The 26,230-nt window shown below is 40.6% G+C and overlaps 1 protein-coding gene across 2 annotated transcripts in view; it reads left to right on the forward strand.

The window, feature by feature from the left end:
• The first annotated feature begins 2,269 nt into the window (after positions 1–2,269).
• The window catches only part of LOC121198142 (ras-related protein Rab-26-like), a 52,367-nt gene continuing 28,406 nt past the window's right edge, over positions 2,270–26,230 (forward strand). Inside the window, exons 1-3 of one of the 2 annotated variants that reach the window (XM_041062047.1) lie at positions 2,270–2,873; positions 6,438–6,548; positions 25,320–25,361. In XM_041062047.1, the coding sequence (XP_040917981.1) occupies positions 2,688–2,873; positions 6,438–6,548; positions 25,320–25,361 (339 nt within the window). In that variant the 5' untranslated portion in view covers positions 2,270–2,687. The remainder of the gene's footprint in view (positions 2,874–6,437; positions 6,549–25,319; positions 25,362–26,230) is intronic. The other variant, XM_041062048.1, reaches the window with a different exon arrangement.

Consider the following 26,230-nt stretch of genomic DNA (forward strand, 5'->3'; position numbering starts at 1 on the left):
GACGTTTGAATTATGTTATGAATTATGACTGGTGTGGGTAAGAGCCACAGAAAGGCCAGTGACCATCTCCTTGACTGATTTGTTCTGATTACAACCAGCTTGTTGGTTAAGGATGGAGGAAGCTAAGAAAAAAAAAAAAAAAAAAAAAAAAAAACAACTACGACTACAACTTTTTTTAAAAGCTAAAAAACAACTACACCAGTAGCTGAATAGTATATATACATATAGATTAATCTGTATATTGTTATATTTATAGTCTACCTCACAAATGAGAATATCAGCTTAACAATTAAAGAGAAATGTTTGACAAATGTACAAAAAAGTTCAGAGTATCTTGTCTGTCTCAGTATCTTATCCAAAGAGCTTCTTGTGGTGACACAGGGTGCTCGGCTTTCTCAGTTTACAAGTGCTCCCATAAATGTTCGATGGGGTTCAGGTCAGGAGACTGAGGAGGAAAGTTTCTGACAATCAGGGCTCCTTGTTCTTCTTTGGTACTTGCAAAGCTTTGAAGTGTGTTTGGGGTCATTATCCTGTGGCAACATGAGTATTTCTCCACAAAGATGCAAACCAGAGGGTAGAGCATGTCTCTTAAGAATGGAGTGGTACTTCTCCTTGGTGAGGGCGTGGTGAGTTCACTGCAGGTGTCCAAATCCAGAGGAGGAAAAAGACCCCAGGACTTGAATATTCCCAACACCATTTGGGAATATCAGTTACAGTGTATCAAACTGATAGTTTCACTATCAGTTTGATACACTGTGGTATCATTCTCTCTTCCTTACATAAACCCGTCTGTGAGTATCATAAATCTCAAACATGGATTCATCAGTAAATGGGACCTTTTTCCTGTCATCCACTGTAAAATACTCATATTAGCCCACCCCAAGCGTTTAGTCTTGTTTCCCCTCCTGAGAAGTGGTTTAGAAACTGCTACTCGTCCACCTGAGTGTCATCTGCACGCAAGCTTCATTGGAAGAGATACAACTCAAGGAAGTCTAACCTGGTGTACAAGGAAGTTAAGTTGATCAATGTTCCTAATTTGTTTAAATGTGACTGCTGACCTAGAAATAGTTCAAAATCTTAAATATTTCTTCTTCGTTTTAAGGGACATTATTACGGTAACTGGTTTTAATGTTGTGGCCACTACCACTCATAATAAAGATATATTGTACATGTATATGTCTTGAATTAAAATTCTGTGACATGCTTTTGAAATAACTTGGTGTACACTTTTGTTCTTGCTGTTGCACTTTCCTTCAGTACAGAACACTAAAGAAACCTCATATGCCCCTTTTAAAAATCATGCCACATTCCTAATTCATAGAATTCATACATTTTATAATAATCCCATTCATTCTATGGAAAACATAGGCTGAATGCAGCAACCGCAGTTTATCTGTGACTTTCTATTTTATGTTCCCATGGCGCCCTCTTGTGGTGGATAATTGAAATCACATCTCAAGCAAGTTCCTCAGGTGTTATCACCTGCATTTTAGCTATTTTTCTCCACAGTATAGATGTAAAGCTCATACTAATAGAACCAGATTGCGAGTTATCTTGGTCGCTCTGCTCACATTACCCAAGTAATATTTGGCATTTATTGGCACAATACAACATATTTTTCATTTTATATTAAAGGTTTACTTTTTTTCTAATTAGTCCTGGCCTCCAGCTACGCCTCATACGTGAATAAGATACTAAATAAAATGGAGAAAATATTCATGTGTCATCATGAGTATGCATAAATATAACAATTATATAGCATGCACCACAACAATACACTGTATAATCACAAATTGACCTTAAAAGGTTACTATACAACAGAGAGTATGAGTGCCTTAATGAAAGAGAGGCTAGTCTAAATGCATCATTTTTGCTTTGCAGCATCTGCACCTTATTTTGAAGGTTTAGGACACGCTGTCTTAATTCCATAATACAGATTATTGCCGGAAAATATCCCTAAATAAGATGTCAAAATATCCTAAAGGGACGAAAATGCATTTTACTACACAATAGCATCACATTACTGGACATACAGTATTTGTATAGATGCAGCACATTTTCAGCACCACGGAGAGCGTCCTGTGCCATCTCTCGCCCTCATAATCACCGCTGATAGTCCGACTACAGTAGATAGGTCATATCTGTACGTTGTCAACAGATAACGTAACGCAAGTCACGTGGTACACGGTGCCGCCTATGTTTCACCCTTAAAAGTTTCAACAAATAAACCCATGACATTATTCTCTGAGGGCCGCGGTGAGTTTATAATGTGAAGACAAAGGCTGGGGCTTTTCTTAAAAGGCGCCTCCGAGCTTTGCACAGTGCAAAGTGCAGCGAGTCTGTGTCCTGGTGGCTTTGCGCTCAAGGTGGAGTTTTCTGCGCTTTCTGCCACATCACATCTAATTGCTGCCGCTACGACGCGCAGAACCGAGGCTGCTGTCCTGAAAAGAGCAAGCTGTCAGGAGCAGGAAGCGGCTCGACCACAGCGGAAGCCACAGCGTTTTGCATTTCGGGACAATTTCACTCTTACTTTGAGTAGAGAGGTGTCGAGGAACATGCGTCCAACGCGCAGGTGAAATTGCTGCAACTTTTCGGTCCTACCTCGCAGTTTCGGGAGAGAATTTTCTGGTTTGTTTGCTTGCTTGCTTCAGCTGAGATTCACAGAAATAGTTTTGAATTCTTGAGAAATGTCTCGCAAGAAGGCTGCTAAAGGCAAAGCCTCAACCAGCAGCCCGTCTGCAGGCAGCCCCACCGGGAAAGGGACCGGGAAAGCTGCGAGAAGCAGCCCGGGCATTGTTCAGATGAACGGTGTGGTCCATCCCAGCAGACCCTCCATCAGCAACAGCAGCGAGTTTTATGACATCGCTTTCAAGGTGAGGCGCTTGCTGTTGTTGTTCCGTAAATGTATGATAAACTGCAAGTCACGCAAAAGTAGGTTTTATTTGATCATTTTATACAGGGGGAAAAATGATGAAACGGATGCGGTATAAATTGCTTAACCGTGCCATAGAGGTCACTGTAAATTAAGCACAGAGTAAATAATACGAAATCATATGGACACTTTTTGGCTTCTGTTTCCCTGCAGGATGAGTAGTTAGAGATAAAAAAGATACACACAGTGAACCTGTCTGTGGTCCACTTTGTTCTGCTTCCCCTGTTTCGCCTCCACCGTCTTCGGTTTCACGGCCACCTTTATTCATTAAACAGCAGCTAGCCCCCTGACACCAGCTGTGTCAATAGACGATCGATAACCTGGAAAGGTGCACACCACCCTGCACCAGCCGACAAACAACCATCATTTGCTCGGGCTGTGCCACCGGTTGAATGCATGTCTCGGCAGCGCAGGTTTACAGGGTTTACAGTTTACAGTGAGCAATTGTTTGTGCGCCTCACCTAAGTATAATGTGAGCACTTGTGCGAGTAGAGAACTGTCACTTCACAACACTTCCACAACAGAAACACAGATTCACACCCACAGATTCTCAGTGTGTACTCTCAACATAGCTTCAAGGGACTTCTGCCACCTACTCCATGTTTTTGAAGCAGCTGTTTGATGCAAGTGCAATGATGGCTTTGTGTTGCTCTTTTTGCAGAACAATTGAACTGATTGTTCTTTTCAAGCCACTTCACTCCGTGAACTACAGATATTCCTGTTTGATTATTTGTTGTGTGCAAGGACTATACCAATGCTGCTGTGCACAGTATTGCAGAATTTATTTCAGCAGTCTGACAAGTGTCCTACAGTTTGAAGCAGAATTTCAATATTTCCTATAATTTGCAAGTCTTGATCAAAATCCCACCTGTAGCTTTTAATGTACTTTTTATCACAATTGCAGTATTACAGAATGTATCCTTTTTTCTTGTAGTGCAGAGAGGACAACGTCATAAGTCACCCATTGTGTCATACATTTTCTTTGTAAAATAATTCTTCACCGAGGAAATAGATTTTACTTACAAAAATTGAAGGGCGGAGAAAGACCAGGTACGTCCTCCTGATTGCTGCTGCACACATTGAGACCATGCAGAACTGTATAAAGGGTCATAAGGGACAAGAAGACAAGACAAGTGAAGAACAGCGGCGACTCCTGACAAATCTCTCAGGAGGGGCAATTGTTGTAATGATGGCTAAGATGACCCGTTCAATGAATAAAATAACCAAAGTCACTTTACAATGTTACATTGCATTGTATAATTTGGTTTTCCTGGTCACCTTTCCTTCTCAACCACAAGCTAGATGGCAGCATCAGACATGAATTGTACATACTGTATAATATTTTTGTACAGCTACATCACGTTCACAGTTAATTTCTTGAGTACAATTATTCTGGTTCTATGATGAAACACTTCCACTGTGGCCATCAACAGATACACTGTAATCTACTAGGTTGCCCTCATTTATACCTCTGAAAGTGAAAAAGACCTGCTTTACAATTAATCACAACAATCCCATTGTCTTCATCGCACAACATTTTATTTTAGGTGCAGCAGTTGTTTCGATGAACGAAATCAGTGTTGGTATAACTACTATTTACTCCATATACAGTCATCATCACAGTAACCATGGCAACACACTCGAAAATCAAATCTTCACAGAGCATATTCAGTATATACAGTGATATTCAGATGGCAATGGGCAATCAATACAACTATTTACAATTCAACATTTAGAGAGTACAATAACGAGGCCGTTTTTAAGTGCTCCTCAAACACCTCGTCCAGCGACGCCACTAAGTCGCCCAGTCCACGAAAAACCTCGGGCTTTCTGGACCCCTCGATTTCATCCTTCCCTCGCAAAGCTAACTCAAACACGCCACAGAATTTGACACAGTCAATAAAGCGGCCTAGAATATGGCGCTTCCTGCTCACCTCATCGTTGTGACGACACACAGCTATCATGTAGCTCCCATCCAACGGTGTGGCGATGTTAACTCTTCCAAAAAACGAAAGTTTCAGCCAGCTGTCCATATCCATATTCCATGTTTTATGTTCTCTCATGTTCTCCGAGAGATGGTGGGTGTCGGTGACGCCCGCGGTTGTCCAGGCGGTGTCTGTGCTTCCATCCAGGCGAATCAGAAGGCAGGTGTAGCGTTAGCTACAGCGCGTTAGCTACTTAGCATCCTGCTAGCCACGTTTTCCGCTCATACCATACTTCCTTTGAAGACACCTGCTTGATATTTAAATTTGGTCTGGGTGGTCCTAATTCTTTGATAGCCAATTTATCTTGATTACTCCGCCGACCGAATGGTAATTCCCGCAATGACACCATAGAGTTGCTCCTTGAGCCGTGAGACTAGCCATGTCGATTCTTAACGTGAACGCGATGCATATGCGCGCTGTGCGACGTCACGTGAGGAGCACGTGAATTCATGGTGCCCATAGAAATGCATTGCAGGGTCTACATTTTGGAAAAAATAAAAAATAAATAGAATAAAATAAAATAAAACAAAATAAAATAAATAACATGTAAGTCTATGAGAGCGCCTCCGGCAATTTCCAATCTGACTGAAATCGATGATTGGACAATGATGTTCAGGCTGCACATTGGACGATAATATTTAGACTTGGAACAGCAAAATAAACTCTTGTGTTTTTCGTGTGGGTGAAGGAGGGCGGTGCCCTATCACCTACTATTATCCAGCCGCCCCTAGTGAAGAGAAGAAAAACAGATGCAGAAATTAAAAAATAAAATAAAATAAAATAAAAATTAAAAAAAAAAAAAAATATATATATATATATATATATAAAGGAAAAGCAGAGAGTTCAGAGAAACAGAGGGTGAAGTCCTCACACGTATTACCCCTTGCCACATTTTGTATCCATTACTATACATCCCTTCTTTCTACCTCTTCTGTCTTTCATCTCCCTCCTTCTACCTCTCTGCACCCAAGAGGCCCACAGTCCCTCAGCTAACCTGATATCAGTAATCACATCAAACCTTTAGCTTCATCACAGCTCAGAATAAAAAGAGAAATGCGCGACGGTCTGTTGTGTTTCAGAAGCAATGAAACACAAGTGTGTCTGTTGCGTGTGTTCACACACATGCATGGATGTGCAGACGCAGAGCCACAAATGCACAGGCCGTATCTACGGGTATCCACTGGTGGCCATAATGAGCAGTCACACACTCATTCACATACACCCTCTTCACTGGCTAGGAACCAAAATACTGGGACTAATTTAGCTGAATGATTCAAATGTTCTGAGGACAAACAATCAGACGCTGATATAAATTTAAACATATGAGCAACAGCTCCCTCTTGTTCATGCTTCTACATATGTTTTTATTTTTTTATTATTCTTTGCTTGTTATTTCAGTGTTGGCTGACACTTGCCCTCATCAGTCAGTCAGTCTGAAGTTTTATTCCTTTATACACTTTATCTTTGTTTAGCCTTCCAGTTATTCTTGGCTGAGTTTTTCCCCTTGGTTTTCTGAACAGGTGATGCTGGTTGGAGACTCTGGTGTGGGGAAAACCTGTCTACTGGTCCGTTTTAAAGACGGAGCCTTCCTGGCTGGTAGCTTCATCTCCACTGTGGGCATTGACTTTAGGGTGAGTTTAAATAAATGGAACCAAAAACAAACGTGCACAAACAGACAAATCCTCCGCATACATGCACACACAAACACAGTTTCAGGTTTAGTACCTTTTGTAAAACTGGGCCATAAGTACTAGTGGGATTTATTTTTTTTAAGCTATTCATTGTCTTTATAGTCCCCAGAGCTATGAGTATTCCCAATGTTAGAAGTCTCACAAGAAAGGATATTGATTTCTTAAATTAGTTTGACATGCTTTAGTTTTTTTTTTTTTTTTTTGGCTCCCTGGGTGATAACAGTGTCTTTCACTTGCCAGTTTTGTGGTCCCACATGGGCAGCCAGGAAAAAAAAAATTGTGTCTATTTTTTCTAATGATCACACTCACGTGTCTGTCTGTCTGTCCATGAGACGCACACAGGCAACTGCTAAGGCCCACGGCAGCAGAAAGAGACAGTTACGTCCGTCCAGCTCTACAGTGACCTCATACACAGAGCCAGTTCAGGTCCCGGGTGTTCAGTGAAGTAGTACTCTTAATCAGCAGCGGGCCTTATCTGGGCAGTTTCATCTAATAGACTTTTTTTTTTCTCTCACTCATTGTCAGTTTGAAATAAGTTTAATCCCAAGCATGCACAAACATACACACACACAGGCACACACACACACACACACACACACACACACACACACACACACACACACACACACACACACACACACACACACACACCATTGTACCATAGTTAATGTATTTAGTATCTGTCTCATCAGATATATTTTACGGTATGGTCTAGTGCAAGAGCCCTGCAGATCAGGTTCAGGCAGATCAGGCTCAGTTTTTGTTGGCACTGCGTCTGAGTAGTCTTAAAAGAGTACCGCACAAAAAGAGTGCATTGGCAGACTCACATATATAATTCATTATATATATCATTATAAAATTCATTATCAAAACCTGGCACCTACAGTCCCCGCAATGCAACTCAACCACTGACAGTTCAGTAGGAGATTAAGGTGTATTATTCTAGTAGCAGTTAATGTAGCCTCAAACAATAAGAGGAGCAGGCCGCAGAAGTCTGGTAAGCTCACTTTTTTCTAACTCCACACCAGACATTTTTTTTTCTCGTTTTCAAACTTGTTATTTTCAGACCCAACGCTGTCTTGCATGACATCACTTGAGGCAGTTTATCAGACTTTGCTCAGCTCCCTCTGGAGCCACGAAAGACTTTATACAACTTTTTTTTTTTTTTCACATATGCAGCAACACCTGTAAACAGACAGCTCCTCCGCCTATCATGGTAAATTTATTTATTTGAAAATGCTTTTTAAAGTTCCAAAGTTAACACCATTATATAAAGTGTAAGTGCAGCATTAGAGCCTTCATACCCATGGGAGGCGTACTCGAGCTGCCACTGTGTGTGTGATTAACTAAAGTATCCAACCATTCTATAGCCCTGTGCGTGGATTGGATGAGTTTGTGGGTGGACGAGCAGTTGATTTATTTACTTACGTAACATCTTTTATAACAGAGAGTCTGTAGTCTGTAATGTACATTTAGGCCTATCTAACCAAAGCAGAGACCTTCATCAGCTATCTGTGTCTGCTGCATTTACTACTAATGGACGGAAAAGTACAAAACTCATAAAGTCTAGTGCTTAGTCGGCTCTTTTCTCATATTGACTTATTATTTAATTGCAGTGTGGCACAGAACTTTGTGACATGAATAATTTCATTATCATCCTCAAGGCTCTCATTCTCTTCTGCATGGTTTCTTGTTAAATGGTTCATTTTTTCAGTTCCAGTGAAATAGCTCTCCCCCTGAACTCACGAGGATCGTACTTGGTTCATACTGTAGATCATGAGTGATGTGGCATTTTTAGATCTGTTAATTAAAATACAGAGTGAATGTCATTTTTAAGCATTTCAGGGTTTTTTTATTTTATATTGCACACATCTCTACAGAAACGACACAGAATGTACGGATTTAATGCACTTTATGAATACATACATGTAAAGATACCCTTAATGCAAATGCACAAATCATATAAACAGTGTGTTTGCTTGAGAAGTTGAGAGACCAAACTTTGTTGAGTACAAAAACATGAAGGTCCTTGGTGTTTGTCTTCCCATGGAGGATACACAGAGACACGGAGAGACAGGGAGTAATCGTTATTTTTAGGAAAGACAGTTTTGATCCTTTTTACTTGGTGGGAAAGAAAGGCAATTTGCTTCGTATGGGGATTTGATCCGGTTCCCACTTCAAAGCTGTAGCGAGATGCTGTTTTCTCCCCCCTCTTGTTTATTGTACTCTCATCTCATTTAAACCTCAGCATGTTCTCAGGATTAGAGAGCTGCACTAGTGCCTTGTTAGGCTTAAAATACAGGGAGTCAAAATAGGAAATATAACTACAATTGTATTTTATCATAAAATTTACCTATAAAGGGCAATAAATCCATTGACAGAGACAAACAAGACTGTACCTAATCCTATTAATTCCATATAGATCTTACCTTGTTATAGTTTATTTTTAATTACTGCTAAACAATAAGGAGACAGATCTGATTCTATATGATCTTTTTTGTTTATCTTAATGTGGAGAGGATGAGTGTGTGAGAGACATCACTGAATGAGGCAGAGGAGAAAGAAAGAAAATAGTTAAATGCAAATAAGTTCAAACTGTGGAGTGAAGGGACTTGTGGCTACCTCTGCACTTTTCGCTCCTGCAATTTCATTGCAAAATAAGGCCTAAAAACAGCAAAACATACATTGCAATTTTTTAGGTAAGCTACCATGAAATCAGACATTTTAGGCAGCACCCCCCCCCCCCCCCAAAAAAGTCAGTGAAATCCTGGAGGGACTGATGTGCAGTCTTATCATCGTATGTGTATTTCTCTAACTTTTTCTCACATATGCAGCAGTAACCCCCAAGAGCTGTGAACAGACTTTGATGTGTAAAATCAGTGGAGTCTTTCTTTAAGGTCAATTCTCATAAGAATACAAAATTTCTTATGTTATTAGATACCCTTTGTATATAAAAAAAAATAAATGTTTGGTTTGCATAAAAGTATTTTAACAAAACAAAAAGTTTCACCATATGGGTTTTTGCTCAAACCAGTCATGGCTTTAGAAAATCAGAGAATACAGTACACTTGCAAACTATGATGAAGCAAGTCCAGGTCATGTGTTGCCATGGTAATACAGGTCCTAAGCGATGGGCAGGTAACTGGGACAGACCAGAGTGCAGAGCTTGTCTTTGTGCTTGATTGTGTGACCCATAAAGTTCTTAGCTTGCAAGAATCAGAGTGCTGGTGATTTTTGTTTTTTTCTTTTCTCTTTTTTTGGGGCTTCAATCAGGAGCAGGACATAGTCAGTATGTGAAAGGCATCATCCAGGTGAAAATGACTTTTGCTGCTCAGGCAAAATTTAGTTTTTTTGTTGTCTGAGTGAAAAGTTCAATGTTAAGGTGAAATACAGATTTACCACATGCATAGAAACACAAAAATCACATGACACTTGAATGTCCTGAGGACATTTTGTTCTCTGCTTTCTCCATTTCACTCTGCACTTTAACTCACCTAATCACGGTATGACACTTGTACCTCTTCCAGCTCCAAGGAAGACAAGGTGAGGTTCACACCGTGTCTGTGGAAGATGGCTGCAGTCTCTTTGATAAAATGAATCAGAAGTATCTTTACAGGACTCTCTAAAGGGATAGCAGCAATTACCATTTGGAAGTCTCCTCCAAGCATGCCTTTTATGTCAGTGCCTGCCTCTGCAGGGCACAGATTTATGTCTCTACAGCTAAAAATATAGACAGTATAGAGACAAACTTTACATTTACTCACTTACTGGGATTTTGTTTCTTAAATTTAGTAATTGAATTTAATTTCTGATATAATTTATACATGAGACAAATTAGAGACATTAAATTCATCAAAATATGAGAAGCAATGTAAGTTAAAATTGAATTAGACATTTATGTCTACAAACAGCTATCAAAAGATCAAAACTGCTCCTCAGTTGCAGAATAAAGAACAAAGACATACAGTGTATATATTTAAGTGTTGGTATCAGACAGTAGTTGGACACAGTCATTTTACTGTCATTAGTTTTCCATTAGTCTGAGACAAGGATGGAACCATAATGCTGTTCTTTGGTGGGTCTCGGATAATTATTAAAATGCATGGTTTTATTCAGTATTTTTCCTTCTGTTAATAAATCCTTTGAAAGCCCCAAAACAATGCATCAGTCATTCTCTCAATACTTTCCACCCCCCACCCTGTCTGTGGCACTCAGGGCCAAGCCCATTAACTCTTACTGAAGATATAGTGTAAATTCTTTAAATCGGGTTACAAATTTATTAGTTTCATTTTTTTAAAACTCTAAGAAATTTTTGAAAATGACTGGGCACTGTAGTTATTAGCAAACAACACTCAGACTGGGGTAAATATTGGTTTTGTTAGTGACTATTTTCAGCTGTGGATTAATACACATTTGGTACTCCACTGAGTAGTTACAGCATCAGGACAGTGTGTATTTGTGCACGGACCAATGCAAAATAAACTATTGAAGATAACTGTAATTAATGAACATGTCACCCAGTGCAACAGTGTGGCTCATTTTTGTGTTCTTAATGGTCTTTGGACGATGGAGCACTATGTCTCAGAGGAATAAGCTACAGTGAATCAGGCTTTCGATACATAAGCAGTATTTATGGATGGTGGGATGAGTTATATGCTGGTTTTGGATTTTTTTATTTATTTTTTAAAAGTAAAGTATCAACAAATGCCCTTTAAGGTATATACATGCATACAAATTGTGCAACATCTAAACCTTCCAAAGGTGGAAAAAAAAAATAGCTTTGGTACAGTTTGTGGTCAACGCTGTCCTTGGTGCTGAACACCACCTCCAGACTGGGGTTCCACAAAATGCATGACTGGTGTATAAGGCTACCAAGTCTGTTACCAAACCCTTATAATATTTGATATGACAGCCCGTCTGTCTCAATCTCCTGCAATTACACACTGATGGGCCAAAGTCAGTTTTTCATACTGTAATTGTTTTCATCCATCATAATTTAAATTTGCTTCATTTTTCTGTCACTTTCCTCCCTGGCATGCTATTTGGCATGTTCTCGCTAAAAATAATGCACAAGTTCTTGTTTATTCTTTTAAATGTTGCAGCTTGAGGGCCGACATTTTTTTTTCCCTCACTTTTTTCCTCACTAAATCCCACAGTTACACAAACCGACGGGGAAGTTGGGGAATTTTGAGAGTCTAACAGATATCCATTAAGAGGGAGAGAAAGATTAAGAAGGAGAATAGGGAAGGAAATCATTCCGGGGAGAAGCAGAAAAGCAAAGATGCTCAGAGGGAAGCCAATTAACAATATTACTCCAACAACCTTCTTCTCATTTCCGACGTGGTGGAAAAACAACCTTTCCTCATCTTTTCCTCCTCACAATCTACCTCACTTCATGACACCAAAGAGAAGTAATCCTTCAGTTCCCTCGGTTTACGTATGCAGTGGTGGGGAGAAGAGCTGCACTTCTCACCTCTACTGAGAGAAAAGGGAGCTGCACCCAGCTGTCAGTTATGCCTACTGTGCCCCGAGTGACAGACCTCTTATGCAACCACAAGTTTCGCCTCCCTAACACAACATTGCTCGCTAGACTTAGAAAGACAGATCTTGAATTATGCTTGTGAGAATGAATCATCAAACTTTTGGCTTATTAGCCTCAAGGAATGGCAGTGTCAGTCTGTTGGTTGGTCAGACAACCACTTTGGTCCAGACGGAATTATCTCAACAACTATTGGGTGGATTACCATGAAATTTTGTACAGGATTTCGTGGTCCCCAGAGGATGAATCCTACTGACTCTGGTGATCCCTTGATCTTTCCTGTAGCGCCACCAGTAGGTCACTTAGCTTGTGAAAAATCTAATATTTACATGACATTCAGACTCACGGGTGATGTGTCCTGAGGACTTTGGTGATCCCCTGATTTTCCCCTGATGAGGTTGACATTTGTGGTTTTAAGTCAAGACGCCCTTTCTGAGACATATGACAACCCTTGACCTCGATGGCAGCCCCTCCCCTGCATCTGCCTGATGTCTGAATAAAATGTGCTATAGCTTAACTCATATTAACATATGATGTGCACCACAATATTTAAAAAAAAAATCCCAATGAGCTAATCACAGACAATTTGTCCCCAAGGTTAAATGCTTATTATTGCATGTTACATTCTGGGGATGAAGTCAGTTACCATGGGCCACTCTGGAGCCCAGAATACATGAAAAATCACAGCACTGCCTCCCTTCTTCAGTGATTTACTAAGAGCACTCTGTTTAGGAGTGGTCCATAAAATGTCCCTGACAGGTTTAAGAGATGGATCACACCTGGCATACTAATTCATCTCGCCCTGTTTGTATTGTACGCAAAACCTTTATCTTAATGATTTACCTTTTGCTACGATATGGAAGGTGTCTCCTGAGCTACAGCTTTGATGGATGCACTTGCGTTTATCAGTGAGTAATGGCTGGAAGGGGAAAACCTGAAAACCTGCTGCTCCGTTTCACATATCAGTTTCAGGCTGGGGTGAGGTGTGTTGTTTTTCACCATGCTAGTAACATGGCTCTAGCGATGGGTCGGTCGGTTTAGTTCAGACTGAAGGGTCTGAACTACGAGATGGATTGCCATGAAGTTTAGTAAAGACGTTAATGGTCCCCAGAGGAGGATTCCCAGTAACTTTCATGATCCCCTGGTTTTTTATCTAGGAAAACTAAAACTACAAAGTGCTTTACAAAAAGACATGAAAGGAGATAGACCAAACGAGGGCAAAGGATGAGCAAAGGAATAAAAGTACAAAGTCACAGAGAATAAAATTATTTCAGTAGAAGTGTAAAATAATGTGCAATCTCCAAAGATAATCAGCCCTTTTTTCATATCCTAATTTTTCTACACTTCAGTAAGACCCTCCTCCACTATCCTCTCTGCTTACCCAGAGAGGTCACCCTTCATGTTCCCAATTAAATCAGTTACAAATACGTACACCAATTACAATAACCCATGTGTCACAAGTCAGTCCAGGGGTTTCACACCTCTCTGATGGAGTGGGGGCATGTAAAATCAAGTTTCCATTTTTAAGCACAGAAGGGGAGTTTCACACATAACAGACAGCCCCGTTGATTCAGATTTCACTTCTCTGATGTTATTTTTGGGTGTACTTAGTATGTATGCGGGGGTGGGGGCTATGAATCAGGCAACTGCAAAATTTTCACTCAACCTTTCAGTCATCTGATTTCAAGATAACTTGAAGTGGAGATGCATGTTGGCACTCTGTTCCTGCATTTAAGAACTTTGCAGCTGTTAGTCTGAAAGATGCATTAAAAATAAATGTACAAATCTTCGACCTTCACCCTCCGCTACATTGGGGTAACACAACATAGGAAACATGCTCGCTCTGATCCTAATTAACCGGGTTCAAAGCCAAATAATGCTGATCAGACGATTTCCTTTCAGAACAAAGAACACATCTGCTCTGACTTCACTTATTTTATATTTTTGCATAAACTGCCCATTGCAGTTTGTTGCCATCGCCAATGACTAATTTATCAATTTGTGTCATGGAGGGGGGCAAGGACTTGGACCCAAACTCTCAAGACAGGCAGAATGGTAGAACTAAAAGTCTTTTAATTAACCAAAAATCATCAACAAGGGAGAAAATTACTCAGTAACAAAACAAAAAAATACAAAAGTCCATACTTGAAAGCAGGAAATCAAGGTAAGTCCATGAGGGGGAAAACGCAAGACACAGGAACATGAACAAACACAAGGACTTGACGTGGTGAGACTCAAGCATGGACACAGGCATGGACACAGACATGGACACAGACATGGACACAGACGAACTGAAAAGAACACAGGCAAATGACGAGACTTAAATACACAAGGCAATGGGCAACAGGTGAAACCAATTAGGGCGGGGCAGACAATCACAAATGGAGGGAAACAAGACAAAGACAGGAAGTAGAACAAGACAAGATACACAAGGGCAATGACTTCAAAATAAAATAGGAACTATAAACAAAACTTAACAAACTAAAAAAAGAGTTCAAAAGTCCACAAAAGAGTTAAAAACATAACAAAAGGGTTCTGAAAACAGCCCCCTTAGGGGCTAGTCATGATTTTGTTTATGAACAAAATAGACTGTTTCTGGAGATGGGTGTGTTCCACATGTCAGATCAGAGAGCAAGGAGATGAGAGCAGCAGCAGTGAAGAGGTGGCAGGCAGGGTTAATCGAGTCATGGGGGGGTGTGCAAATCAGTCATAAATCTTATGCTTTCATAATCAGACTCAGAGACCATGAAGTTGTCACATGAACAACACACCAATACACACTTATAACAATAACCACACCTGCTAAATGTCTTTGGAAATATAATGAGCAGTTGAAGGTCTTCAGAATATTCCTGCATATTTTGTGCTATAATGATGAACCCAGTCACCTTAAAGAATATATGACATTTATGGAAGAATGTAGCAGACTCTTTCCATGAGATTTTAATTTAACCATGAGTTTGCTTTGATCCATTTCCACAGTGGAGATGGAGGAAGGGATACCTAAACCCCCTTGTCTAATTGCATTGGAGTTACTGTGAATTTTCCCTTTAGTCCATGTAAACATGGTTCTGTAGTTGCTTCCAGACTTTAATAAATCAGCCCACAGTATGTAAATCCACTAGAGCCCGACTGATCTATAAAAGCAGCTACTATTATTGCTGGATATAAGCTCATCACACCTACTGTATAATGGGATTGCAAGTACTGATTGCTTTTCATTATCAGTTACATGCTTAGTCTGTAAAATGTTTTGCCCGACCAACAGTCCAAAACTTCGATCGATTTTTCAAATGTAAAACGTAATTTATTTTAAATCTTGGTCACAACTCTACATTTTCTCTTTTACACAGTTTCCCTTGCAAAACCTTCAAAACATGGGATTTTATGTCCCAAAAGGCAACAAATGTCCATGCTGAAAGCTGTGTCTCCATACTGGTCTGAGATTGTTGATGTCCTTTGTCATAGCACCTGAAATTGAAGCTGTAAAAATTGATTTCTTGCCTGACCTCTGACCTCCATAATGCCGAGCCAGTCACCCCACCTAGACATGCAATTCATCATGAAGGTTGTGTGTTCTGTGGTTTGGTCAACCTCGAGTAAACAGTGTTTTATGGTTGTGCTGGAAGATTGACCCTCATCGTGTGGTCAATAGCATTGATAACAGCTTAGTAGCTAAATTGGCTGAAAATGTGTTAGATAGTCAGTCCACTGATCTCAGATGAGCCCAGAGTCAGACTAGGAGGAGAAAAAAGAAAGAGACGTTATTTCATTTTGATGAGGTGACTGTAGGAAGCACACTTGGAGAGAGTGCATGTATATCTAAGATCAAAAGGAATTGGCTTTGGCTCAAGAAACTGTGTGTATATTTGCTCGGCAAGGTAAGGACATTAAACATTAAAAGTCTCTAATAAAAAATGAATCTCAGTATCATTGGATTATTGATGGGGGACGGCTGTCTGTCTCGCCTGTGTGAAATCGTAAAGCGAGATACTGGTGCGGTTTCCGTTCAGCAGCACATTTAGTGGCTGTCAGTGTAACAAACTCACACATACGCAATATACAAACTCACACTGATAACAATGCTCAACAGATGTGGCAACTGTTAATGAACCAAGGGAGATCTAGGCACACAGCTCTTGTTATGCATCTCTGTCTCTCTTTTCTGACTCTAGCCAGGCATTGTTAGCTGTCTCTCTTACATCATTGTTGGCACATAAAATCCATGAAAACCGGTGCAGTCTGCTTACCAGCCTCCAGGTTTTGGGATGCAGGCAGTGTGTCCTCATGCAGGCAAGTTCTCTGTGAAGCTCAGAAGTTGTTTCCAATGCAAACAGTGAGAAAAAGGATTAATCTGCTGTTTTACAGACCAGATGATTAATCAGTTAATCAAGACATGAATAATAAAAAGTAATTGTTAGTTAAATCCTTAGTGTGGAACCCTCCACATACGACTCAGACACGCACAGCATGCACATGCATACACAGACAGACTTATGCAAGCTGCGCGAGCCATCATCCTTTGCACCATTGACTCATGATCTAGTCCATCCTCAACAAAGGCCCTCTGAAATAGATTAAATGAGGACAAGCGTGATGCGAATCAGTCTCCCGTTACTTTCATCTTTGACTGGAAAAGACTCAATGTGTGTGTGTGAGGACATTTTCAGAAAATGAGGACATTTTTCCCGGTCCTCACTTTCTGATACGCCTTAAAATGGCTGTTTGAGGGCTGACGCTCAGGGAGTGTCCTCACAAAGATAGATGTACAAACGTGCATGTGTGTACATTATACACCCCCAAACACTCAGTGAAGGTTGCTTTTGACTTCTATCTGAAGTGCACAAACATCATAGCTGACTTTTGATGTTTGAGAGTTTTTAGAGCTCATTATAAATACACTGCATTTTGAAGTGTCTTTAATGGCTGAAAGTCTTTGTTCAGAGGAACATGAGGTCATCATCTTCAGACAGCATGTTTTTGTGAGCGTGACTCATGCAACAAGTGGATATTAGTCATCACATAATTACCGCTACTCAGTAAGAGGCAAAAACTAGATGCACTCTGCGCATTTGCATACTTTTGATTTTAATTTTGCTTCAGTACTGTTAAACACCCAGCGGGTGATTTTTCATCCTGTGGACAAACACGGCTGATTGCGCAGCCTTTTGTAATTGACATTGTAGATCAGCAGGAGTGAAATCAAGTTGGTGACAGAGGCAAAGTGGTCAAGCTTGTTGCTTTGACAAGTTGAAGGACGTTCACAGAGCTGTGGGGTTTGAGTCCCTCCCACCATTGACAAAAAGGTGGATCCAATGATTCATCACTTCATTTGTATTAGAGATGAGTGTTTCTGTTGCAGAGAGAGGTGGCTGAACATTTGCATGTTTCCTTGTAGAGAATGTGCCTGAAGTCTTTGTGTCTGTTTGATCAATTTTAGGGTTTTAAAGAACTGAAGGTCTTAAATACAGTCAATTGTCCATGTAACCACAATATAACCACTGCATGATGACTTCATAATTAAAACAAGGATTTGACTACATCAGAAATTCTAACCCTTACCACTTAAGTTCCAGCAGTCCACTTTAAAACTTTCGTTGAACAGCAGAAAAAGTGATTCCACTTTACTTAAAGCTACAATATGCAAATTCTAGAAATTAAGCAAACCACTCCACTCCGGCTTCCCCTCCCTCTCCCTGCTCCGCTCCACCCAGCTCTTCACCTGCATGTGTCTCCACTAATGCAGGAATAGGCCATAGCAGAGTCTTCCAGCAACTAATACTGGATTGAAGCCTCTGTGCCAGAGGAGTGGTAGAACCGAAGCACCTATTCACAAAACACACCTCCTCCCTTTAAGATTAAGAGATTCTGTTAAAGTATTTAAATTTGGTTCTGGGAGGGTTTTGTCTGTTTTGCACATTTGAGAGAACAAATAATGAAAAGAGATGGAAGATAAGGTAGCAGGGAGAGAGGCAGGTCTGGCATTTGAGATGACGATAACAGACCTATCACAGACATCAAGCTGCTCCTCAGTCATTGTGGATGTCACTGTCAGTCCATCTCCTCACTCATGATGCTTCTGTCTTTCACTTGTTTCCAGCTTCTATATGTTTTTGTATTGTCGGTGGAGGGATGGCTGACTGATTTCTCCATTATCCACTCTCCTGCCCGCCTGCCTTCTCTGAGTGGGTGCAATTAAAGTGCCAAGCGTCATCATGCCAGCAAGTGGCAGCAATGTTTTTTTCTGCTTGAAAAAATGAATTGAATTAAGATGAAACAGGAGCTACAATGAGAGCCAGAGGCCAAGCTGAACACACAAGAACAGGAACTCTATACATGTGTTATATGTACATAAATATGACTTAGTCACTGATTGTCCTGTTGTGTCTAGTTCTATTATTAGGGGCGAGCAGTTTTGTTGTGCTGATATACAAGCACCAGCCCTTACTAAATTAAAAGTTGTCAAGCATTCAGCTATGCTTGAATGACTGTCCAAGTCTGTGTATGTGTGCACATGCACATGTAAACTCGTGAGTGTGAATGTACTGGGTGGGGACTGACTTCTGCTCAGGGAGATGTTTGTAATTAATGAAAAGCAGCTTTGCCACCTGCTGCCCTAATGTCACAGGGATCTAGAGAGGCAAGCCCTGAGGAGCATCATGAATATTTAACCAGGGCATGAAAGAGATGGGGAGTGAATCGCTGAAATATGGGAGATGAAGCTGATGAGAGGCAGAGATAGTAAAGAGACAGAAAGCAAGGGGAGATGGACATTGTTCATCAGAAGTTACATGAGAAGGATATCTGTGGAATGAATCTCCCACAAATATTTTCTAATTTGCTGTATTTCCTTAAATATCAGTCTTTTATTCTGATATAATTTCACAAACTCATTTCACAGCCACAGCTGTAAAAGTTCATGTTCAAATAAATAAGTAAGCAGATGAAAACAAGCAGAATTTCTTTTAAAACTGTAAACAAACGTTCTCAAACCATCCAGTCAGCTACCAAAGAAAGATTAATTTCCCCAAACTATAAATGAAATGTACCCATTTTCACATACAGAATAATGCAGATTTGTTCTTGTGTTTTTTGCACAAAACTCAAATTCCCTCACAGATCACAGGTTGCACAATGTCCTCATTAAAGGTTCTCTGAGTTTTGTTTACATTCATTGTTATTCACCAAAACTCACAGTGTGTATCCTTGAGGTCTAACAAGCATGTTGAATGTGTTCCTTCCTCATAACACATTAGCAAAAGTGACTTTTGTTTTTAGCACCTTGCAGTCTTCTTTCCTGCCTTTGCTTCTGCACTGCAGCATACCTTACCATACTACCACACTGTGCATCCTCTTGCTCGACCAAGAGACAAACAGAACAGGAACCCACTCATAAGTATGCTGGTCCACAGCACCACTAGTGGTCAAGAACTCCACCAGGTACCTATAATTAACATTAACAGTCAGTACAAGCATCACATACTGAACTCAATTAACACTCAGTTCTCCAGGGTTAATGAACATGTGGGGACATCAGAGTGGAGTCTCTCCAGAGATGAATTCCCTCACTGCCAGGCCACAGCTGACCTCACAGTTGATGTAGGCAAACCTCACTGGCCTGACCCATCAGACAATGTGGGTCAATTTCAATCCATCAATCTCAAATCGACCTCACCATGAGTAGCCTAGTCTCTGTAGTCGATGGCTTTTGTGGTCAGTCTGAGGGCAACATTTGACTCAGATAGCAGAGATTCTATTTTTGGATAGAGTGTTACACTATGTTAAGTTTGAGGCTTGTATAGATCAGTGTTTTGTTTTTTTTTTTCTTTTCTTTCACTTAATAGTTTTGAGAAAGTGGTGCATCATTTCAGGAAATGTGTCTCAGCAGTTGAGAAAAACTGTAATAAATCTGAGCAACATATGCGTTGGCAGATATTCGTTGGAGAAGTCTGTGATGAGACTGGACCAAAATAAATAAAAGTGCTTCTCGGAGAAAAATGAGAGGGAGGGCAGAGGGGAGAGACACATTTTCAGTTTGGCCATGCTTATAGTGGCTGTGTGTGCGTGCTTTCTTGACAGTGTAAAACATTCTGTACAGTGTGTGTGTTTGTACATTCATGTCTAAACGGCAGAGGAGGAAAACTGAAGAAAATAGTTTCATGAAAATTGAAGGGCAGGCAAGATTCAGCCAACAGCTTGTCCCACAGCCTGCTCTGTCCTGTGAATCAGCCACATTATTCACCACCACACATGGTCTCAATAAACACACAACCATATACTGTTGTGCTGCCATTCTGATTTGTATCAGGCCAGCGTGTGAAAAGATCCTGGGGAAGAGCTTCAAGGCTCGCCCTCACAATATTCAGCTGAATAATGGATCTGTGATAAAGCATCAGAAAATATTGTGTGCCTGTGTGTGTTTGTGTATGTACTGCCTAAAGGCGTGTATGGATCCCAGCAAATGTCTGTGTTGGTGTGAGCGTGTTGCTACGGGTTAGATGTAAAAGATCAAATACAAAGCAGCAGCTTTTTCCAAGAAGGAGTTTTAATCTGAAACGTGGTCTTCTTAGAACAGACTCCTGGATGTCAAAGTTTAATGTTTTACACTCTGTGGAGGGTAATTCAGGACAGTGCTGCACAGAAAGAGTGATTCAACACAGTGCCACAGGGTACACGCTACAAGGTGTTATATCTAGATTGTTTTCGTATATTGTACGTACATATTAACTGGTAGCACATAGCATTAAGCAGTGCTATGTGGTGCCAGGTGATTTTGAAATACAAACAACATCTAGGACCTATTTTTTTTTTTTTTAATATATTACAGGGTTTATTTTGTTTTGTTTTGTTTTTGCTGTGGTTCTCTGCAGCAGCACTCCTGCCATGGTCTCATAGAAAAGAATGAGCAAGCCTGCATTTTTGCAGCAGGGCAATTTTTGGTCTGAAACGGCCCTAAGGCCCAGTGCTCTTTCAATTATCTCTGTTTTTAACTTCACCAAGTCACCCAAGTGAGGAAGTCCATAACAGGGAGGCTGCGGCTATTACACTGACTACACAGTCAGAAGTGTTTTGAGGAGACAGACTCTGCTTTTTCAGTCAGAGCTGTGACTGACAAGCACAAAACATCCCCTCTTAGCCCTGCACATCCTCCCAAAATTCTTGAAAAAAAAAAATTAAAATTAAAAATCAATTATATTTGTTTTTGTTTTTTTTTAATTTATTTATTTTAACAGCTTCACTGTTTTCCAACAAATTTAGCACAAAGGCAGTTATCACCAGCTGAAATCATGGCTAACACATGAGCTATGGTCTCTCTGTTAACTGTGCACTGTCAGCAAGTATAGCCCGTCAATGAATGAATCCCATAGTGTCTATAGGTTGCATTATATGTGTGTCTGGTGTAATGTGATTTATTGTGCCATCTTTGTCACCAGGAGAATATCCAGTACATCTTAATTGAAAGTATTTGTAAAAGAGTGTCTTGTGGTTTGAAAATGCTGACCAGGCTATATCCAGGATCTTCGGGAGGAGGAGGAGAGAGGAGAGGAGAGGAGAGGAGAGGAGAGGAGAGGGAAGGGAGGAGAGGGGAGGGGAGGAGAGGAGAGGAGAGGAGAGGGGAGGAGAGGGGAGGGGAGGACAGGGGGGGAGAGGGGAGGAGAGGGGATGGGAGGGGAGGAGAGGGGAGGGGAGGAGTTAACGACCATTTCACATAGAAAATTAAATATCTGTAATCATCCTCTTAAATAACATAGGTGGGGGGGTGTCTGCCTCATATATGCCATTTTATAGATTCCATTTCACACACAGTGTCTGACCATAACAACAGTAACTTAAAAACTACCTGAGATAATAATAGGCTACACATGAGTATAAACGCCAGGAATGTAGGCTGCACACTGCTGGCATTTTACCCATAGCAGGAGGTACAGCTACAGTTATTACTCTGCTGTTAAGTATTTGTGAACCTTGATTTTCTTTGGGCTGATTCATTTTACTAGCATCAGATTAGATTTCAACTTGATACACCAGTTTAGTCATGGTCTGATCTTCCACAAATGCATCTTAAAAAAAACACACACATTTCTTAGAAGAAATGGCCAAAATTTGAACTTGCATAAGACTTCTTTGACCTGAGCTTCATGATGAGACAGAGCAAGGAGGGGAGGAAGAGGAGTGATTTTTAATTGATATGAACTGGCCGATCTGTTATCATAATCATCCCCCAGCTTCTTTGAAAACCAGCTGATGAAACCTGTGCCTCTGTGTAGCCAGCCGGGAGGGTGAAGGGGCTGAATGTTTTTGTACAGTATGTGAGAGTTTGTGCATAATGTCTGTGTCAGCATGACTTACAAAACTTGACAGCCCGGAGTTGGGTTGACTGCAGAGTAGAGAGCCCTGGCTCTCTGTACATCGCTGCCCTCAGTTCTCTAGTTTATTTGCTCCACTGCTTTGATTTCTGATGTGTTTTGAGGCCTTCAGAGCAAAAGTAGAGACACTGAGGAACAACGCTATCCAGCTTCTTACTCATTATTCTTATCAATACTATGAATTTGCCTCTACACATCCTTTTTGTGGCCATGACGGTCCTGTTCTTTGCCTCACGCCTCTGCCATTAATGTTTTATTGGCTCACACTTCATGCAGCCCTTCTGAAAGCTCCTCATACATTTGTAATTTATGATCCCTGAGAAGTGCTGTTAGAGTCATTCTGTACCAAGTGTACCTTCTCACTCATGTACCTTTGGGGGAAAAAGATGGGCATTAAATGGCTAACATCCACTGCCTGGCTGGTAAGTAGAGCAGTTTGTATTTGAAGATGTTTTCTGTTTGAAGAGTGTTTGCTGCAGCTCAGGGAATGAAATTGACCTGAAAGCGGTGCTCGCTTCTCAGCCACCCCTCTGAAAATTGTAAGCAAATTGTAACTACACAGAGCAAAGCAGTCCAGACTCACTTGTAGAAGCTGCTCAGATATGTTTTATCCTGCTCTGTCGCCACTCACAAATGTGTGTTGTCATGTTCTGTTCAGGCTGATTTCAAGTATTTCCTCTTAACAAATCCAGTATAATTACTGGTGTAATCAAGCCTGACTAACCACACAAAAATCCTCACCATGGTGCGATCATGAGCCTCTTTTTCTGGGTCACTAAATATTTATGAAGCCTCCAAGCACATTATGGGTTGTTTTTAGTGACAACAACAACGTGGAGGAAGTCTTTTGAGACTCCAATTCCTATCAGAACACACATACTAGCTTACAGCTCGCCTTCGCTTGAATATGTATGAGATTCCCCCTTTGTGACTTGCAAGGAGGTAAATCAACCGAACACGTCAACAAAGGCTGTATCTATTTCTAAGTGCTCTGATGGCAGATTAGCATCTTGTCGGGGTTGAATATTTTCTGTTTCTCCTCAGGGATCGGAGAATTAGAAGGTCAGCAGTGGCTTTTAGGAACAACTCAGAGGGGGCGGGGGGGTGGTAGGGGGGAGGCTTTAAGCGTTGCCGTGGCACCAGGTGAAGTAATCTACACTGTCGTAATGGGAGGCCTGTATGTGGGTCGCTGAAGAACATCTTGACCTCCGCTTTTCTACAGCAGTCCCTGGCTCATTGAAAATGGGAATGCATGTACTGAAACAGATGTATATGGGCTATTTGTTTTTTCTCCAGGAAAGGCATTGATTTTATAAGCATTTCATCCAGAGCTTAAACAAATAGTTTATTAATTGATTAACAGAAAATTAATCAGGAACTCTTTTGATAACTGATTAATTGTTTGAGTCATTTTAGTCATGCCCACTTTAGGGAAGGCAGTGTCGATGAGTCTACTGTACAGCCTTGGTCCAGACTGAAATATCTCAACAAGTATTTCATGAATTGCCATGAAATTCTGTAGAGACATTCATTGTACCCTGAGGATGAATCCTACTGATTTTGCTTTTCCTTGTGAGGTCTAGTGAAGTTAATTTTTTTTTGTGACTAGTCAAATATATTGATAACTACTGGATGGTGAATTGCCAAGACATTTCACACAGATTTTCACCACCACCAACACCATCAGATCCAGATTTTGATTTATCCAGTAATTTGGCCTATACTTTGTGTTTATTGCTAATTAGCTGATTTTAACTTGCACTAACATGCTAAATTAAGATGGTGAACCTGATAAATATTATGCTATTAACACCTCCTTGTTAGACTTGTCATAATGGGCATATTAGCATGCTAAAGATTAAGCTCAAAGCTCTGCTGTGTCTAAGTAACCCACAACTGCACAAAGTGAGGATTTGTTGCTTTTCTTTCCTATATATGGTTAAAAAATAAACAAATAAATAAAAAACCTGAATATCTTTCAGGATTCAAGGATTTTGAAAATGGCACCTTTGGGCCAAGGGAATTTGAATGGGAATTTTTCACTTTTAATTTTTCAAGAAAATAACCTGCATAAAATTCATCTACTTCAATTAATGAGATTTTTCATTATCAGTTCATCTGATAATGAAAATTCTCATTAGTTGCAGTAGGTGAATTTTCTCCACTAAGAGGGGCGCATTGAAAATGTAGTGTATTGTGGATCAATAAGCTGTTGTAATGTTCCCCCAGTTGTGGGAACATGAGTGATGTCGATCAATAAGGTGAAAAGCTACCCTCTACAGTCAAGATATTTTTAACTTAAACCAAGTCCTGTCATCATTTAGACTGAAGTTGATTTGATGGCAGGTTGTTTAACCGTTGTGCACTCGGCTCTCAAGGCAAAGTCAACCTCTGACCTGGGAAACTGCACGTCCATTTGTCCGAGCTTCACTCCTCTGTGTGGTGGAGCAGATCGAAGTTGAGATCAGAGGAATGTCTCCCTGAGAATGAAGAGACAGAGGGGGGTGAGGAGAGCAGAGTGGGTTAATCCTCTGGAGGAAAGAGGCGAGGCTTCATCAAAAGGGGCCAAAGTGAGGTGGAGACATGAAATATTGATAGAGAGAGGAGAGGCGAGTGTGGCAGGTAGATGAGAGGAAGAGACTGTTCAGACAGGTGTCTGACCACAAACACACATATACTGATGCAGACTTGTACACACACACACCTAGGGCAATTTTTTTCACACACACTGAAAAAGTTGTTGCTAGTTGCAAAAATGCTTAAATTTAAGCACTGTCACTTCTAATGTCTTTCTTCCATTTCCAGAATAAAGTCCTGAACATTGATGGAGTCAAGGTGAAGCTCCAGGTAAGACCTTTAATTTACCCTGACAAACATTTAAAAACGGAATTTGAATAATAGATGTAAAAGAAAAAAGAAAAGTATCAACCAAATAGTAATGAGGCTCTAACTCACTCTAACTTCTAAGGTGTTAAGGAACGTAAACAAGCAATAGTATTAGTATAATGTTGCTGTTTATCCAAATCAAGCCCATCACTTCCTGCTAGTGTCCCAGTGCACTGTTGGAGTAGCAGTCCTTATTGCATGTGTTTTCCTCATTTGTATTTGTCTTCTGTTGCATTTCTGGATTCCAAGCACGTTTCCCTTAATGTCTGTGCTTTCTCTCTTATATGTGCTTTTTTCTTAGGGACCACCATACATTTTAGCTTTAGCAGGACCTGTTTTTTACTTTAGCTAGCTGATGCATGTGCCTAATCGCACATGATGAGGTAAAGCACTGTCTGTTGCCTAATTTTGTGAGTACAATCAATGATCTGGACACAAAAAGCCACTGAAAGATAATTAGGTTTTATCCATCTCCATGAATACTTCCCATTAAGGTTTGAGTTTTCTTCCATTCTCCACACTTCATTCACTATTGTGAGGACTGGCTCCCATACTGAGAACAACTCAGCATTGTTGTATGTTTGATATTTCTGTCAAACACAGAAAGTAATTATGTGAATCATCCCTAATGATCTTAATGAGGGGTTGACAGAGGCTGGTGGAGAGGGCCTTTGCTCTGTGTTGTATTCATCTGGGGTTAATTGGCTTAAAGTCAGTCTGCAGAGAAGCCTGTAGCCTACAAACAGAGGGAGAGAGAGTTATTTTTCCTCCTGTAATTGCCATTCTTCATTACCGCCACTCGGATCCTGCAGGGACGGCTGCCCCAGGGG

This window comes from Toxotes jaculatrix, chromosome 18, assembly GCF_017976425.1.
Source record: "Toxotes jaculatrix isolate fToxJac2 chromosome 18, fToxJac2.pri, whole genome shotgun sequence".
Taxonomy (NCBI): Eukaryota; Metazoa; Chordata; class Actinopteri; family Toxotidae; genus Toxotes; species Toxotes jaculatrix.